This window comes from Cotesia glomerata, linkage group LG10 (genome assembly GCF_020080835.1).
Source record: "Cotesia glomerata isolate CgM1 linkage group LG10, MPM_Cglom_v2.3, whole genome shotgun sequence".
Lineage (NCBI taxonomy): Eukaryota > Metazoa > Arthropoda > Insecta > Hymenoptera > Braconidae > Cotesia > Cotesia glomerata.
Window position 1 is genome coordinate 15,438,916 of NC_058167.1, and position 17,797 is coordinate 15,456,712.

Below are 17,797 nucleotides of genomic sequence, written 5' to 3' on the forward strand. Positions count from 1 at the left end.
TTGACCGCGTTCCAATCCGTTTCGACATTTAATATCGCTAAATTTTGGCAGTCACTCAATTTTGACATTTTAATTATAACCATATAAAAATAATGTCAGATATTATTTACTTTTTAAGTTTAATAAATCTTAAAAGCAGGCATGTCTGTAAGCTCAATATTTTCTATTCTCTTGAGCTTTTCAAAAATTTAATAGGTTTATTATTTTACTATAATTTACTAATATATATCAAATGCTGAACCGTAAATCTCTACCTCAAGATTCAATATGAATATAATAGAGGCGATTGAAATTATTTAACCTTAACAAGACAAGATTAAGCACTTCAAATGCTTGATATTATAAAGGGTGGAATAAAAGAGTTTGATAATATTATTACAGAAATTTCGCTAAACGAATATAATTTTTATTGAAAACTTTCTTGGATAATGGTCTAAGATATTAACATAAAATTTTATATTCATTCATCGATGAATACATAGTATGAAAAAAAAAAACAGGTAGATGAAATTAACTGCGAAACTACAAAGTATCGTAAAGGAAATCTGTTAGAGGAACGCCAAACGCAACAAAGAATATTTAATACGAAAAATATAACCGAGCACCTTGTTAAGAGCTTAATAAGTGAAGGATATATGCTTTCGGAGGGAAATAAAATGTTAGTTTGTAGTGTGCAAGCTACATTAAAAGATATAAAGTAAATTTATGGAGCTAAAAAAGGTCTATGCGTTAGGGTTCGTCGGGGTGAAAAGTATGAGAGAGTAGATGATGCTGAAGGGAATATCGTAAAACAGACATTGTATTGCGTTTTAAGACTTTTAAAATAAGAAGTACTTGAGCGCCTTTGTTTCAACGACCCTCGACGTTCCGCCGTATTTTCGCCAGAGATCTGGTATGGTGTAAGGAAATTTTCAAATCAATATTTTCAAATAGAAAAATAAATACTCAAGATATTTAACATGAATACAATGCAGATAAATTCTGAATAAAATATTATTATTAACAGAGATAGATTTATTTATTTAGATTATTTACAGTAAATTGAACTGACTATAACTTCACGAGAATAAATTACAGTGGAACCTTTATTATACTGCAATGTCATGCATAACGAATAGTTATTTCCAATAACCAGGGGAAATCGTCTGATCTGCATATCATTCGGCCATTTCATTAAATTAAAAAAAGTTTATAATTTATTTTGATTGACTCTATCATAATTATGTTAAAAAAAAATCAAAAAACAATGATTTTTATTGACGTTTAGTACTTTTAGTTTTGAACTCTGACATAAAGAAAAATACTTGAATAAAATAGTAAAAGCAGTACACTTTCTTTTCTTTTCAACAAGGGTTTTCCTTTAAACCTACCCTTCTCAATTCTTACGACAGTTATTTATGTGATTGAGGAATACTACCAGTACGAGGATTTTCACACAAGATCTCCGGAGATCTCCTTTCTTTTTGCCATCAGTAACAATGGAATCTCCGATAGTTTTTTGTACTACTAAAAATAATTTAACTTTTATCCTTTTCCAGTCACAAATGAATATAAAATTCTCTCACTTCATCTTTGTTTCATGAACCAACATATTTATTTTATTGCAAAAAGTTTTTTTGATTTGAGATATTTATTAAGGAATTTAATAAAAATAAATTTTATCGAAACTAAAATAACTTATATTAATTCTCAAATCAAATTAACCCATTTGCATTGAAAATTTACGATATTTTCAGCTCTGAAGCTTCAGGAACATCAAAGCTTCCGTTGATAAAATAGAACTCGAGCAAGTTTTCAAACGATAGCCGAAAGCTTACCAGCATTTTATGTTTTCGACAGTCGTCAGACCAAGAAATTATATTTATATTATTGAACCTGAATATCTAAAATAATAAAAAATTAAAACAATTAAATTGTTGCAATGTATATCAGAACATACTCAAACTCCGGCTTTGCGAAAAGACTAATATCCACATCATTTTTACCCAAGAATTCATTCCAAATCACTGTCATGAAGGCAGCAATCACATGCCCGGCTTGCTACCACCCCGAAAACCCGTGGTTTGTTTCCGAATTGATGCACCAATCCAAAAATGACTCATCATTCAAATGCTCGAAGCCTTTTATGAAATTGAATCCAAGAACTGTTGCATCGTCAATTCTCAGGAACTTGAAAAAGATATGGACCCGTAGAGGCGAAGATTGGTCAGAAGATTCGTCAATTTTGGCTCGAAAAATTTGGCGGTCATTTGGAGGATGCACTTGGCAGGTTAAGCAACTAAGAACTGGTGCCAAGTATTTCAGTAGAGTTTGATGTTGTCCAAGTTGTTCAATAAGTACAACATGAACAGGATCCTGCGCAAGGGAAACATTATTCCAGGAAATAAATACAAAGCTCAAGAGATACTGGATATTCTTGCCGGCAGCTTGCATGGAAAGAAACCATTATTGAGGTGTTCATTGGAGTCTGGATTGTTTGTAAGTTAATTTCTGTGTTACATTAATAAATTAACGTTTTCTGTTGAGAATATTTTTTAGGATTAATCAATTCACTGAAAGATTATTCCATAAATTATAAAAATATTTTCATTGAATTTATTTTCAGTCGCATAACGTGTACAAGTTAGAAAAGATCACAATGTTCTTCGACAAAACCTTTCAGACTAATCAACGCTATTGATGGCAAATATCCTGAGCAATGTCCGAAGGACATACCTATCAGCTACGATCCTCTAGAACTTTCTTCTAAGCCGACAGGAGTGATCGACTTCAACTGACCCTTAGACTAAGAAGAGGATTATAGAGTTTTTGAGGATCCTGCCGTCAAGTATCCAACACTTTTATAAGTATTTATCCGAATTTAGTCTACTAAAATTTTAACTGAGACGGTCATAAGTAAATGCAACTCAACTTCCAGGAAAGATAACAACGGTCACTACATATTCGAACAACAGAGTGACCAATTCACTTGCTACGAAGATGACATTAGCAAATGCAAAGCACCGGGAACTTCCTGGGAATTTAACCCCGATATAACGTTCTCCTGTGAACCTAGCGAAGATTTCAATGCTAAGAACATATCATCCATAGAGCAAGAACTCTTTGACAAATGGGGAGCTGCGAGGACTGATCACACTGATGTTGAAGAGACGTTTGGGTTCCGTTGGAAGTTCGAAACTAGGTGTAATGCTTATTTCAAGGGCCTTGACAGTGAATTCAAATACTATGGAAAGTCTCTTGAACTGTTCGATCAGTACAACATGGATGCGATTCTTCGGTAATCGAAAATTGTTCCAGGAAACAGTTATACTTATCAGGCGATACTGAATGCTATTTCCATGAAAATTCATGGTAAAAAAGCAGATATAGAATGCACACGTGAACACTACGTGAGTACATTTATCGTTTTACTATTAACTATTAATCATTAGTCAGGATAATTAATTTTAGCCGTATTGATGGAATATGATTATTTTAGGAAGATGTCATCTACTTGGACAAGATCACCATTTACTTTGACCAGAATTTTAGCCCCATTGATCGAATCGACAAAGAAGATTCTCAGTCCTGTCCGATCGATAAGATGATTTACTACCGAGATTCTGTGGTACTCAGATCTAGGCAACCGCAACCATCGGGTCCGAATGACTATGCATTAGTAAATTGATCGAATAGTTTCGAATTATTATATTAGATTCACAATGAGATAATATTGATAGTTTGTGTTACATGGTCACAAATATTATGTTGAGAATAAAAGTTTTTTTTTTAATAAAACAAATATTCTAATATTTACATTTACAATAAATCTTATATTTTATGAAATTTTTTTGCTAATTCCAAGCCCTTTAACCAGTTTGCTTCAAAATAACTTTTTTGGTTCAAAAATATTTCACTTGAATTTCAGACTTACGTAAGATACAACATACTGAGCAATAAAGTTATATTTTTAGTATTGCGTAAGAGTATTGGTTAATGCTTCAAGAAATAAAGTTTTTAATTTCTACAGTTTTATTGTATTAAGCCACGTGTATTAATTACACGTCTTTTTTATGATAAAATGTAATTCTTGGTCAAATCTGAACTCGATTGACGCAGCGTTTAGTAACTTCTGAGCCGATTTAGAAATTAGTACGTGTGAAAAGCTCATTTATTAAAATATTCATCTTATATTTGTCTTCTTTCTACTTTTTAATGCAATGTTTGTGCTGACGATGTCGATTTTTATTGGTCTTTTACTTTACACTCAAGTAATTAGTATTAACGAAAGTGTAAGAACTGACTGCGTTGCTCCTGGAAGTATAGTAAATATAAAAAATTATTTTAAACTAATTTCCACTAGAATTTTTTCAATTTATTCTATAACGTTTATTTTGTTTTTATCAAAATAGTGCAATCCTAAGCTTAAAAATGCGTGTTGCGATCTAAATACTAAATGCAAACTTATACTCTATTTGCATTACACTTGTGATCAAGAACGTAAGCCAATAAAAAATTAACATACAATTTACAGATTTTAACTTTGTAAATTGTATTTTAAGGTGGATTAGGTAAATTTTGTTTGTCCGACCGGGAGTGTGATCATATTGTTCATGCTAAATGTTCAAAAAAAAATAGATGCGTTTGTAGACCAAAAAATCTTGAAATAAATGGAACGTGCGTTCCGTTATTGGAAGGATTTTGTTGGAACAACGAAGAATGTGCCACTACTAATGCCGTTTGTATTGATAGAGAGTGTCGATGCACAACCGGATTTATCCAGAATTTCGATCAGTGCATTAGTAACTTTAACAGTAATGTATTAATTATTTATAACTATTGATAAGTTGAAAATTTTAAATGTATGATGCATAGATATCAATGTTTATTTTCGTTCATATTAATAATGCCCTTGAAAAATTTGTAATTCTATAATTTTTAATTTCTTTTATTAATACCAAATTGAAATCAAGCGTAACTAAAATTTCTCTATTTTAGACATAGCCTGCCACAATTCCGACTTCTGTAAAACTTTTTCAAGGCATGCGTCTTGTTCCTCCGAAAATCTATGTGAATGTAAACACAATTACACTCTGACTGAAGCCAGTTGTCTCCCACAATTAGATATTAATTGTGAGAACGATGAACCTTGTGCCGATGAAAACTCTGCATGCATTGAAAATTTGTGTAAATGCAACCTCGATTATAAATCACGAAATGGAGAGTGTGTACCAAGTAAGTAAATTGCAGTAAAAACCTTTTAGACATTCCTTTCAATTTGAAATTTTTCTGTAGAGGGTTCTCTGCATGATCGTTGTACCAATAATTTAGAATGTAATGATTCCAAATTCACCATGTGTGGAACACATAAAAGGTGTACTTGTCGTCACAATTATTTTGCAAAAAACGGAATATGTGTGTCAGGTTTAGGAGCATATTGTCAGAGAACCGAAACATGTGCCGTAGAAAATTCATTTTGTATTGATCATAAATGTCAATGTATGATCTCTACAACGTCTACCGAGCCTGAACCTGGAACCGACGAAAGATGTCCTGAACCAAGCAAGTATGACATCAAAATTGACTTTACTTTGAGAATAAAAGAAATATTTTATTTAGATTTACTAGGTAAGAAATGTGAAACAAATTTAGACTGCAAACTTATTATCAACTCAGTATGCTCAATGAAAAAATGCAGTTGTGACAAAAATTTTTCGGCTATTGGCCAATCAGCATGCTCGCCAACTTTGAATGGGCCATGTTTGAATGACGATCAGTGTTTATTTGAAAACTTTTCGTGTATCAATAAAAAGTGTCGATGCAAACCTAATTTTTTTTCGGCATCTGAGAGTCAATGTATACACGGTAACTAAATCTTCAAAATAGTTATAACATATACTAAGCAAAGTTCTTCTTGTCAATAACAAAGAAATATTTTTCAATTTTTATAGAAAATGATTTATATTTTTGTTTCGATGCTTTTGATTGCAGTGATCTTTGGCACTCACTGTGTTCAAAGGATAAAAAATGCATCTGTCAACCAGATAATATTGCCATAAATAAATCATGCCTGCCATCACTGAACGGTTATTGCTGGAGACATGATCAATGTATGACCCTAAACTCAGAATGTTCCAATAATCGATGTGCATGCAAATCTGATTTTATTGCAGTTGCCAATAACCTCTGTGTACATCAATAAACAAGTTATACCTTTATATTTTTTTTTTTTTTGTTTTTTTCTTTTTATAATGTATATTTATAATTTCTTGATTTACTAACTAATAAGTTTATTATTTTCTTGAAATAAAAATCATTGAACAGTAGAATTATATTTCTGTTATTGCATAAGAATATTGCGCAATACTAAAAAAATAGAACTATTTATTTTTATAATTTTATTGTATTGAGCCATGTGTGTTAATTACACTTGCGTTCTATCATACCATTCAATTATAGGCGAAAACTTGCCTCAGTTAGTACAATTGTAAGTAACCTTGAAACCGATTTAGATTTTACTACCACAAATAATCTTTATTGTACTTAATTCACCAATGTCTCAACAAATACCTAGTGAAGCTTTTCAAAACACGTCTAAAAATATTTCTCCATCTCCGAAAATAACGTGGTTCTCCGATCGCAACTTGAATATCATCAGAACTATTTTTCTGTTTCAGTTTGACCAAAACTTTCGGAACATTCCACCTGCCTCTAGCTCTCTTTTGTTTTTCTCTGACGGTAAATTTTTTAAGAAATAGCTCAGTAACGAAGCAAGCGGCAGAGCAAAATAATCCAACTCCCAGCAATACAAAAGAGAAGAACAGATCGTCAAAATCTATCGGACGATAGTATATCAATGCTCTAGCTTTCTTTATTTTTATCCCCCGCATTTCATCCGCAATCTTATCATTAGTCCACTTTTGGGCGAGTCCCGAGTGCATCAGTACAATCATCAGATCGTTGATTTTGGTTTTAAACGGTGAATTCTTCCGCACCAACTTGGCATAGTATCCTGTGTGAACAACTTTTTTTGGTTGGTGTAGATCGAGCTCACTGATAACAGGCAACAGTTTGACTAAGTCATCGATACAAGCAACGGAAGCGTTATTGTGAATTTTCTCTTTACAATTGAAATGATTGAAATTGGCCTTATTTGAAAGCTCTGGATCTTTGATATACTGTCTAGCGTGATGATAAGTATAAATTTGACTATAACGGGGGTCTTTTAGGTCCTCTAGAGTTTCAACATTTTTTCGGTACTCGTTCCGCGTCAAGAATTCAGCCAGTCGTCCGCCGAACGTCCCGTGAATTATCAGAAAATATAAAAAAATTGTGGTGAAGAATATGCGTATCGATTTTGTCTTCATCGGCGTGTATATCTCGTTGTTAATCAGCAATCGGAGGATCTCGAAGAAGGCAAATGTAATGTTACGAGTGTGGAAGTAGATGACAATGAATGTGACTCCCAGAATCACTGTTGTCGAAATGACTATCAACTTACCGTAGTAGTTATAAATTTTTTCCAACGGGGTCATAAGTCCGCGGTTGTTTGTTACTATGACGATTGAATAATACATTATGGGAAACGCGATGGAAAATATTTCTTCTGATCGAGTATTTGGAGAAACAAGTTGACTTTCCAACAAAATGTCGAACCTATTTTTCCGCATAAGCTTGTGAATTTCTGAGCTTGATAGTGTTTGCAATGAAGGAGTTACGCCGAAGACTTTTTTTAGGATGTTTAAGAGTTTTACGTCAAAAAAAGATCTGTTATACTTTTTGCCCAATGATACCATTTTCAGTTGATAGTTGTTAAGATTTTTACTGACGTCATAAGTGAAATCTTGACAAATATTATCTGAAAAAACAATTGGTTCATTTTATATTTATTTAAAATATAGAAACGAGGAATGTAAGCAGAATTATAAAGTTTTTAAATAATTAATGACAACTTTTTCTACGAAATAAAGAAACTTGATAATTAATAAAAATTTTTAGGATAAAGAATATACCTTTTGAATAGTATCGCTGATAGATAAACAGCTCAATTTCTTCATTCTTTCTATTTTTTTTTCGCCCCGAAATTTGTTTCCCAAACCTTGATCTATTCCAAACCGGCGGAGCCCACGTAACTCCGGGAGTGTGTGTAAGTATCAAGATATCGTTCTTGTGCTTGATGCAGAAAAAATATGTTTTCGCGTACTGTCTAAACCGTGCTTCATTGAAATGAATCAAAGACCAAAAGCAATCATGCAACCCATAATTTATGATAAACAACAGGCCCTTGGTAAAAAGATGAAATTTTTCATAGATATCAAGTTTAGTTAACTGTTCTTCTTTGAATTTTTTAGATGTTGTAATAATAACATCAAAATCTCCCTTTAATTGCACTTTTTTGTGTTGATCTACATCTACAGAAACTACCGGCAGCTGAAAGTTTCGTAGAGATTCGAAAATGTACTTGCTTCTCAATTCAGTCAGATTAGCCAAGTTCAAAATATTTTTAAAATGCGGAAAGCATGATTGGAGAATATGAGCCTGAAAATAGAAATTGCAACATTTCAAAAGTGAATTTTTTTATAAATTTTCTAAAATGTAAAAGCATTCTTACAACAGCATCCTCAACGGGATTTCTTTCCGCTCTCATTAATTGAATCTGATGCTCATCTTTTTTTACCGCTTGCAACGAATCACCAAAAACACTCAGCAAAATACAAAATTTTATTAATCGTCTTTGCATCGTTGAAAACTATTTTTCAAATAACTATTATTTGTATAATTAAATAATATGAACCGAGTGATCAGACATGCTACCCAAAAAGATACTAACCAGTAGTTTACAAATTTGTTATTATTCTACGTGTCACGCTAACGGAACAATATTAATTTATTTGAAAGCATTTGAAAAATAACTCATTAATTAAGATATGTTTATGACATTTGTATTAATAAATCAATACAAATATACATACTACAAAATTTAGTTGGTTCTTTTAATGGATTGTCTCATAAATTCATTATGCGTTTAATGTAATTTTAGTTCATGCATGAAAGATTTTGTGACATCAAGAAATCTTAATCTTTGTGACATCAAGAAATATTAAGGGGTCATCATGTGTAATGACTGGGCATTATCAGATAATTTGATTTTGGTTTTTTGTTTTTTTTTTAACATTTGAATAATAATCTTAAAACTTAAAATGTTTTTAAGACAAAAAAAAATTTTTTACTACAACATTCGTTTGAAATAATTTAACAATTAAAGCAGTAATCATTTAATGATATTTATTTTTAAATAACAAAAGATACAAAAAAATCTTAACACATAAATATATTAAAACAATGTTTTTCTTATAAATCTAATCGATCAACACGGAACTCATTGTCAGTATCTGGAAATGTATACTCACAAGTATTCATCTCAGATTTTATATCTTCCCCTAATAAGTTCAACTCACTAATTTTAGTATTGTAACATTTCGAATCTTTCGTATCCGCTATAACATGAGATAATTCTTCAGACTGGCAGTGATTTTCATCGGCGTGAACGTTTTTTATTTTTGAGATTATGTTTGATGGCAAAATTTTATCTGAAATCAATACAAAAAGCATTATTTCAGTTTAATAAATAATAAATTTTACATCTCAATGTATTACCATTATCTGATCTACTTTGAAAATTATTCAAAATTTCCTTATTGATCTCAATCGTCGCAACTTCAATACTCTCTAACAGATTTTTATTTGAAACATCGTAAAATTGTATATAATCAGTATTATGTATGCAATGTATCATTTTTTCTAAATTCTCTGGAATAATAAACTTTTTAAACACAGCCGCTTCTTCCGGTATATCACTCGATTTACAATATGGAAATTCTATCGTAATATATCTTTTGTTATTCCACGAATAATTTTCTTTAATCAATTTCAATGCATGACTGTCGATATTACGATAAATTATCGGTATATTTGTGTCTTTTAGTGGAGGTGATGTTACCACAGCAATTACATCGGCTTTTTTAAATGCTACATTGCACCAAAGACCTGGATCCTAAATATAAATATGTAAACCATTAAATATCAATTAATCAGTTATTATTGTTGTTATATAATTACTATTATTATTATATTCAATCTAACAGAATATTTATCATTTCGGCGCAAATTTACTTGCCGTATTAAAATAATATGCATTTTTAAATGCCTACATAAAGTAAGACAATAAATATTTTTAACAAATCATAGTTTGACTAATTTTTAACGTACCTTTGAATCAGTTTCAGGAATATCAAGTACATCCATCATTGCATTAATATTACAACTTTTTAAGTAGTTTGCCAAGTCAGAAATTACACTGATATGCGCCAAATGTGTTGGTGAATATACTAATAAACAATTAGGTTTTCTATTAATTCTTTTGAAAATCTCTGCAATCAAACAATATTAATTAATTAATTAATCATTCAGATTAACAATTCTAAATTCTGTTGAATATTGAGAATAAATATTTTTATGAGAATAAATAAAAACTATTAATCAACAAATCATACTCATTACAATACCTCTTTTTTGGTATAATTTATAAAAGTAATAAATAGCGTATAATATCACAGGTGGTATCCACACAACACTGACAATCATAATTAATAAACGTCTCGTGGGCTGTTCTGTTAAAATAATTTTATATTTCAGTAATTATTCAATAATACTTTCTATCAAATAAATAAATAAATAAATAAGTTACTTGTGCTAATAACCGGGGATGTGCTATTAACACATCCGTAGTCACCACAGTCGGGATGCATTGCAGCGACTTTGAAATAATGAACACCTTCGGTAACAAGAAACTCATACTTTAAATGTTTTTTACCATTCGCTGTCAAGTCAAATGATTTTATTAATTTAGTGTCATTATTAATCATCCAAATTCTGTAGCGTGTAACATTATATTTTTCTGGCACGGGTTGTATGTGGAGAGACAGTTTAGCATCTGAAACTTGGATGTAAAAAAATGGAACATAGTACTGGACATTTTCAATACTTTCATCTGAAAATATCAACAATTAATTATTATTTATGATAATAACTGGTATAAGTAAAGACGGCAGGCTTAACATACCAATAGATAGGTGATCAGGAACTTGAAATACAAACTTTTTACTATACTCATAATTATCGCCAGTAATAAGGTATTCTAATCTATAAGGAACACCTTCAAAGGAAGAATTTGAAAATGGACAGGATACAAACAAATTAGGTAGTTGATTTGATTCCTTAAGATCACCTAGTTGGATATGTCTGCAGTATGATTTTTGTGCTCCCAATTCTTGATATCTAGTAGTCATTCCTATGAATTATATTTATAAAATTTAGTTTTTAAGTTCAATTCCGGTTATATTTGGCATATAAAGTGTACTCACGGTTAAACGCTGGATTATTGACAGTAAGATTAAATGCCGTGACTTTAGTGTGAAGTTCAGGGAAAGCTGCGACGTATGCAGATAATTTAATATCAGTAAATGGTATTTTTACTCGTGATACTGCTCCTAAATTATGAAATTTAAAATTCATGCAATCGATATCTTTCTTAATTGGTGTTATGAGACATCTTGGTTTTTCAGATGAAAAAGTTGCTGTCTGAAATTCATTAAAAAATTAGTATTTAACTAAATTCCGAATAATTATAAATCAATATAATCTTCATAAATCGACGGTCTAATTAGCAATTTGTCTAAATCCTTATTTTTTATAGGGTGATCTTTTATTATTTTGATGTAGCAATAATAGTCTAATTATAAATTATTTAAATAATCCAAACCAAAATATTATACCCCTATTAGATATTAAATTGTTTTTTTAAGTGATAATAAATTTTGAACTAATTGTTTTTTCAGACAAATGGAAGATTATATAAAATCGAGTTAGACAATTTTCTAGTTAAAACGTCGAAATATTAATTTTTTTAAAATTATAATAAATGAAATAAAAAATAAACAGACGTCTAATCATTATTTATACTATTTTTAACAGATAGATTATTTAAGAAATTTTATAAAAAGCAATAAATAATAAAGGGGAAACGTTGCAGCTCCAATAATTATCTTCTGAAGAGTTAATAATATTTATAATTAAGGAGCTGTTACACCAATATGATTTCCTTTATAGTTAATCAATAATTATAAAAATGGACAAAATTCGGACAAGTTTATTTATTAAACTCAAATTTTTTTCTAAGAAATGGAGTGAAAAAATTAATTATAATTGCTTACTGTTTTATGACAAAAGTCAGAGTAGCACTCTTTTGATGCAAATACAGTCGCAATCAAACAATATATAAAAATCACTAATGTAAGTATTTTAGTTGTGCACATTTTACTTAGTTTATGATATAAAATAATTGGTAGCGAGTCGTTTCATGTGAAAAGTATTTTTTTTATCATTATTATTTAATTAGATCCGATTAAGTCTTACATATTTACGATTAAAGTAATATACTAATGTTTTTGTTGTTAATTCACATTGTTTATTTATTTTATATATATATATATTGATTTTGTTTACTCAGTGACAATAAAACGATTAAATATCTTGTGCTGGTGCTGCTGGTGTGACACACAACCACAGCTGACAGGTTGAATAACTGGAAACTGGAATTGCGGACAAAGAGCTACATTCCCAGAAGACGAAAGGGGAATTCATCGTCAGCCATATTTTATCCGAGAATTAAGCGGGAACTTCTGAAACGCGCATCCATAATGTCGCTTTTATTTTTAAATTGTTTAGCCGTATACAATTAAAAAATTAATTTTCAAAAAAATTTTTTTTTTAATAACTGATAAATTTTCCAAAAAATTCCAGTTTGAAAATTTAAAAACTGTATTACAACCTTTTAAATTCTGTATTATGCGTAATAATAAGTGAAAAATGCTTTTACAACAGGTTGCAATTTGTTTTTCAGTATAAGAAATAAAGTTTTCTTCTTCAATGCGAAAACTCATAGTTGATTTTTCGATTTTATATGATATTGATGAAAAACAAAATTGTGATCGCCCTTTTTCAACATCATGTTCTTAAAAATTAGAAATAACATTCATAAAAAATTGAATGTCCTAAAAAAATGCTCAGTTACAATTTGTTGAAGCGCTATTTGATTGTTAATAATATATATCAAAATAAGAAGACAAAACTAATGAAACAACACTCATCAAACAAGGAAGTGATATTACCAAATGCTGAACAAGGAATTGCGTTTAACAACTTAACGTCAAACGTGTCAAACGATTAATTCTTCACTGAATCACAGTTGTATACAAGTTGATGAAAATCTACGGCCGCAATTTTAATCCAAACTTTTGCTTTTCCAAAATTCTTTACGTTAATTAAGTTGGCTTCAAATTGCGAACATAGATTGACAGCAAGTTTCATTTAATATCACCATCAGTGGATAAGTCCGTTTATTCGAGTATTTTTCTTTTATAATCAAATGAAAAAAGGCTGGAAAGTTTTTATTTAATATACGAAAGGAGTTTATTTAATATTTATTGAAACATTACAATTGTACTTCGGTAGATTTATAAAATTGTAGTATACATAATCTATTTATCTATTTAAAAGTTTATAAAAAAATATTCAAATAAAATTTTATTTTACTCATCTATAAAATGAAAAACATCAAAAATAATATTCAATTAATAAATTTAATTGACAATCAAACTTTAAGATTACCATTGAAACTTTTTTTCAAACCTTCCCAACATTTATAGTAATTAGAATCAAGTTTATTACTTTGAGCGGCCCAAGAAGTCAAGTTCATGCATAACGAAGTTTCAAACATGAATGCCATGGTACCTTCTGCAATTTTCTCAGGCTCCAATTCCGCTTTACAAGCACCTTCAAAACATTTAACATCAGGCCCATGAGGAGTCATTATAGTGTGTAAAGAACCACCTCCAGCCTGGAAACCGTCTTCTTTAGCTTCATACCGTCCTTTAATTAATCCCATGAACTCGCTCATGCAGTTTCCTATCAGAAAAAAAAAAAACAAACTCAATTGTGACAACGTACATTCATGCCTTTTATTTTATTTTATTTTATTTTATTTTATAAACAAAAAAAAAAGTGCGTAGCTGAAGAATTGTGCGATTTCCTCGTCAGTGGGCGTGACAACGGAGAAAAGGGAAAACACTACAAAGAAATGATGAAACACAGAACAATAGTCTAGTCTTATTTCAGAATGATTGACATTCTCGTGAATTAAGAATGCGACTTGGTAAATATTATACGTTTTCTCTTTAGTTTTAAAGATTAGATCGTTAACTACATTCCGCGTTAAATAAAACTTCTTGGTATATCCAAGAGCCGCAAATTTCAATTTAATTAAAACTACTCACTGTGGTAATATGGCGGGCGAAAAGTATTCTCTTGTACAGACCATCTCGGCGGAAAAATTACAAAATCTGCTATCGCTGTTCCTGGCTTCAATGACGGACATGTCAAAAGTGTAAAGATCGACGGATCCTAAAGGTCAACATTATTTATTTTTTCGTGTTAATTGTTTTGTTTTTTTTTTTTCTCTCTCTCTTTTATGACAATTAATTCGCATCACTTACGCAATGGTCGAAAGATACTGAATTGATGACCATGAATTTATTCAAATCATACTTATAAGGAACGTAATTTCCATGCCAAGCGATAACATCAAATGGACTGTGATTTTGCTTTGATACAAACAATTCGCCTTGGTATTTGCAGTAGACTTTAAATTCTTCTTCGCGATCTTCATAGTATGCAACAGGTGTCAAAAAATCTCTTGGTGCTGCGAGACCATTCGCTCCTGTAAACATTTTTTTTATTAGGGTAACTAAAAAGCCCAAAAGACTTATTTTTCTTCTGCTTATTATTTAATCTATCCAAAGAATTTAATAAGACATACCGATTGGCCCTAGATTAGGCAACTGAAAATGGTTATTGAAGACTTCTAAAATATATCCACGTGATGGTCCCAAAACACTAACGGAAAATTTCATTCCTTGTTGGATAACACAAATTTCATTAGGCTCACAATTTATTTTTCCAAACTCTGTTGTTATCAATAAGCTTCCCAATTGAGGTACTAAAAATCATTCACGTTAATTATTATTATTAAAATTTCAATCTATTAAAAATAATAAATACCAATCAAAAAATCTCCATCAGCATTATAAACAGCTGAATTCTTCATAGAAGCATTGCACAAATAAACGTGAATAGCTATTCCATTACGAGCACTGGAGTCTCCTGCGCCGCAAATCGTATGAAGACCTTCAACAAAATCAATCGGTGGATCCTGACGTGTTGGTAAGTCAAAGGCGTTCCATCGTAGCTGTAATTGAAGTAAAAAAAAAAAAAAAAGAACAAAATTTTTTTAATCAAGTGAAAGTTATTCATTGACAGAAAATTCATCCACGTCAAGTATATTATAATAATTCAATAAAATTCATCTTTTTACCGGATTTGGTTCAGCTATTTTCCACTCATGTGTAAATTTAGTAGTTTTTATGCGATCATAAGGCCCATGACATACTGATGGCTTTATACGGTAAAACCATGTTCTTTTATTATCATCCCGTGGTGCTAGAGCATATACATAAATGTAGATCAAAATATTATTTCTTACATTTACATGTAACATTTGCTAAAATGTTCAATTATAATAATGATAAAAAAAAAAAAACATCTAAAGAAATCGCCAGATGATAATTAATATAAAAAAATCTTCATTAAGTTTCATGTAGTTATGAAAATCATTAAGATGATTGATGAGCTTATTGTAATTGATGTTGTATTTGAATATTTGCTACTTGACACCTTGCCTTGGCACAATAAAATCAATTAATCAATCCATCACTTCATAAAGTTGTAATCAATTTTCAGTAGCAAAACAGTGAATATGAATTATGTAATGTAATGTAAGTTTTTTTTAATTAATTATCATTGTCGACAATTATCATGAGTGATCTGCGGATTCATTATTAAAATTATATTTTTGTTTTTATGTTAATAAATTTTCCATCCTCATTTGTTATTTTTACATGAGTACTTTGTTAATGACTGAAGCTGCATCAATAAAAAAATCAAGGTTGTTCAAGAGAATTAATTTTGAACCATGATCATTTTAATAATAATTCTTGAAACAAGTAAAATTTATTTCAATTGAAAAAATGTTATCTTTTCAAGAACTTTTTTACTTAATTCAAGATAATCAATTTCTTCAAAATGATCTTACTAATTCAAAATTTTTAATTCCCCCCTTTGAAAATTAATAATATTCAAATTAAATTTTTTCAAAATTTGAATACATCAGCCGTAAGCGAGTTATCGCACCATTAGATAACTTAAAATGACTTTGTAAACTTTGTTTATTACTTCCATCCTCACGAAAAGTTTTTAAATTCTTTACGAAATTTACTTAAAAAACTGACTCATTCTTTTATTACTATCAATAAATATTAATCGAAAAATAATGGCGCTTTTCTTTTTTTATGCAGAAAAACTCAATTAAGTGGAAGGTTTAAAGATACTAAACAAGAGTTTCTTTTTCTACTAAAAAAAAAGTATAAAATAAAATCAACAGACGCAAAATTAGCTCACCAGTAAATGCGGTACCGGACAATTGCTCAGCATAAAGACCATAAGGACACTTCTGTGGATTATTTTGACCTACTGGTAACGCACCTGGACAACGAGGATCTTCGCTTGAAAATTCATTGCCAAAGCCCGATAGATACTGTAATAAAAATTTTTAACTGTCTTATTACTTAACCCAGATTTACTTCGATAAAATTGTAATCAACTGAATTAAATTTCTCACTTTGCTATCTATATATTTATATAAATATAGTGATTTTACATTTAAAATATGACTCTCTGTAATTTTAAATGATCAAATATAAATAGAATGGAATATTTAAATTGAAAGCGTATTGCAAAAATATATAAATCACCTTAAGTTCTTTATTCATTATGAAAAAAAAGGGAAAATAATATTTATTGAAACAACTCTTTCACTGGTAAGTTCAATACTGATAAATACTGATGATCGTTCTGGTGAGTCGCGTTTTATATAAATCACTCGTCGACCTTACATTAACGTAAATATACAGAAGATTATGACTATGCTAAACATGTTCACGAGACTTGATATTAACCAATCGGGTCTGGTGATAGCGGTCCACGTTATTTAATTCCTTTGAAATTAATTTGCAAACTAAACATACTTGTTTGTAACTTCTTTTAAAAATATATACTTTTTCAGATTTTTTTAAGGTTCTAAACAATAAGATACTACTTAATAGTGTTAATAATAGTTTAAATTAGAATATTTTCAGCCTTATTGGTCATACGTGACTAGTAGACACTTAATAGTAGTTAATAATAGTTTTTCGCACTTTTTTAGTGGCTTAAATTTAAGTAATTTACATTAAAAAGTTTTAGAGATTAATGGTTTTCCGGTATATTTATTTATCAGGTAATAAATTAATGAAAGAACAGGAACGAATTGAGTTTCTATCCGTCCTTTTATCACACCTTTCTCTCGACTATTTTGTGAAATACAGATATTATGGAACTTCCTATATTTATTTGCGGTGATAAAAAATAAATAATAATGACTTGCGATAAGTTCTAGTCGTCAATATCTCTTTTAAACTACGGCCACCGTTAACTATTAATTCGAATTAATATTCTGGAAAATAATAAACATATTGTACAAAAATTTAAAAATAATAATAATAATAATTGAGTCAATGTTTGTTAGTCACAATGTCAAGTTATCAAT

General features: G+C 29.9%; 4 protein-coding genes across 4 annotated transcripts; 1 reads left to right on the plus strand and 3 right to left on the minus strand.

The window, feature by feature from the left end:
* The first annotated feature begins 4,140 nt into the window (after positions 1-4,140).
* Positions 4,141-6,181, plus strand: LOC123273449 (zonadhesin-like). Its single transcript, XM_044740847.1, has 7 exons — positions 4,141-4,304; positions 4,392-4,479; positions 4,542-4,793; positions 4,978-5,214; positions 5,275-5,541; positions 5,599-5,844; positions 5,931-6,181. The coding sequence occupies exons 1-7, from the start codon at positions 4,200-4,202 to the stop codon at positions 6,179-6,181; spliced, it is 1,446 nt and encodes a 481-aa protein (XP_044596782.1). The 5' UTR covers positions 4,141-4,199.
* Positions 6,182-6,527: 346 nt separating this feature from the next.
* Positions 6,528-8,511, minus strand: LOC123273450. Its single transcript, XM_044740849.1, has 2 exons — positions 7,992-8,511; positions 6,528-7,837 (listed from the first exon to the last, which is right to left on the minus strand). Exon 2 carries the CDS (start codon positions 7,773-7,775, stop codon positions 6,528-6,530), a length of 1,248 nt encoding a protein of 415 aa, XP_044596784.1. The 5' UTR covers positions 7,776-7,837; positions 7,992-8,511.
* Positions 8,512-9,249: 738 nt separating this feature from the next.
* LOC123272833 lies at positions 9,250-12,625 on the minus strand. The gene is made up of 8 exons (XM_044739831.1): positions 12,252-12,625; positions 11,403-11,619; positions 11,102-11,329; positions 10,727-11,029; positions 10,545-10,649; positions 10,249-10,409; positions 9,637-10,033; positions 9,250-9,569 (listed from the first exon to the last, which is right to left on the minus strand). The coding sequence occupies exons 1-8, from the start codon at positions 12,351-12,353 to the stop codon at positions 9,331-9,333; spliced, it is 1,752 nt and encodes a 583-aa protein (XP_044595766.1). The 5' UTR covers positions 12,354-12,625; the 3' UTR covers positions 9,250-9,330.
* A 1,035-nt stretch (positions 12,626-13,660) lies between these two features.
* LOC123272837 (homogentisate 1,2-dioxygenase) lies at positions 13,661-17,117 on the minus strand. The gene is made up of 8 exons (XM_044739846.1): positions 16,965-17,117; positions 16,612-16,747; positions 15,470-15,594; positions 15,157-15,343; positions 14,915-15,094; positions 14,592-14,815; positions 14,373-14,499; positions 13,661-14,004 (listed from the first exon to the last, which is right to left on the minus strand). Exons 1-8 carry the CDS (start codon positions 16,980-16,982, stop codon positions 13,691-13,693), a joined length of 1,311 nt encoding a protein of 436 aa, XP_044595781.1. The 5' UTR covers positions 16,983-17,117; the 3' UTR covers positions 13,661-13,690.
* Positions 17,118-17,797: the final 680 nt, after the last annotated feature.

Excerpts from the sequence above, each read along its gene's own strand:
- LOC123273449 (XM_044740847.1), top strand. The coding sequence starts at position 4,200 with ATGTTTGTGCTGACGATGTCGATTTTTATTGGTCTTTTACTTTACACT. Across the intron at positions 5,542-5,598 it reads CGAAAGATGTCCTGAACCAA|ATTTACTAGGTAAGAAATGT; the intron begins GCAAGTATGACA and ends TATTTTATTTAG. Across the intron at positions 5,845-5,930 it reads TGAGAGTCAATGTATACACG|AAAATGATTTATATTTTTGT; the intron begins GTAACTAAATCT and ends CAATTTTTATAG.
- LOC123273450 (XM_044740849.1), bottom strand. The coding sequence starts at position 7,775 with ATGGTATCATTGGGCAAAAAGTATAACAGATCTTTTTTTGACGTAAAA.
- LOC123272833 (XM_044739831.1), bottom strand. The coding sequence starts at position 12,353 with ATGTGCACAACTAAAATACTTACATTAGTGATTTTTATATATTGTTTG. Across the intron at positions 11,620-12,251 it reads CTGACTTTTGTCATAAAACA|ACAGCAACTTTTTCATCTGA; the intron begins GTAAGCAATTAT and ends AATGAATTTCAG. Across the intron at positions 9,570-9,636 it reads TCAAAGTAGATCAGATAATG|ATAAAATTTTGCCATCAAAC; the intron begins GTAATACATTGA and ends TATTGATTTCAG.
- LOC123272837 (XM_044739846.1), bottom strand. Across the intron at positions 14,500-14,591 it reads CAGTATCTTTCGACCATTGC|GATCCGTCGATCTTTACACT; the intron begins GTAAGTGATGCG and ends GTTGACCTTTAG. Across the intron at positions 14,005-14,372 it reads TCGCCCGCCATATTACCACA|GAAACTGCATGAGCGAGTTC; the intron begins GTGAGTAGTTTT and ends TTTTTCTGATAG.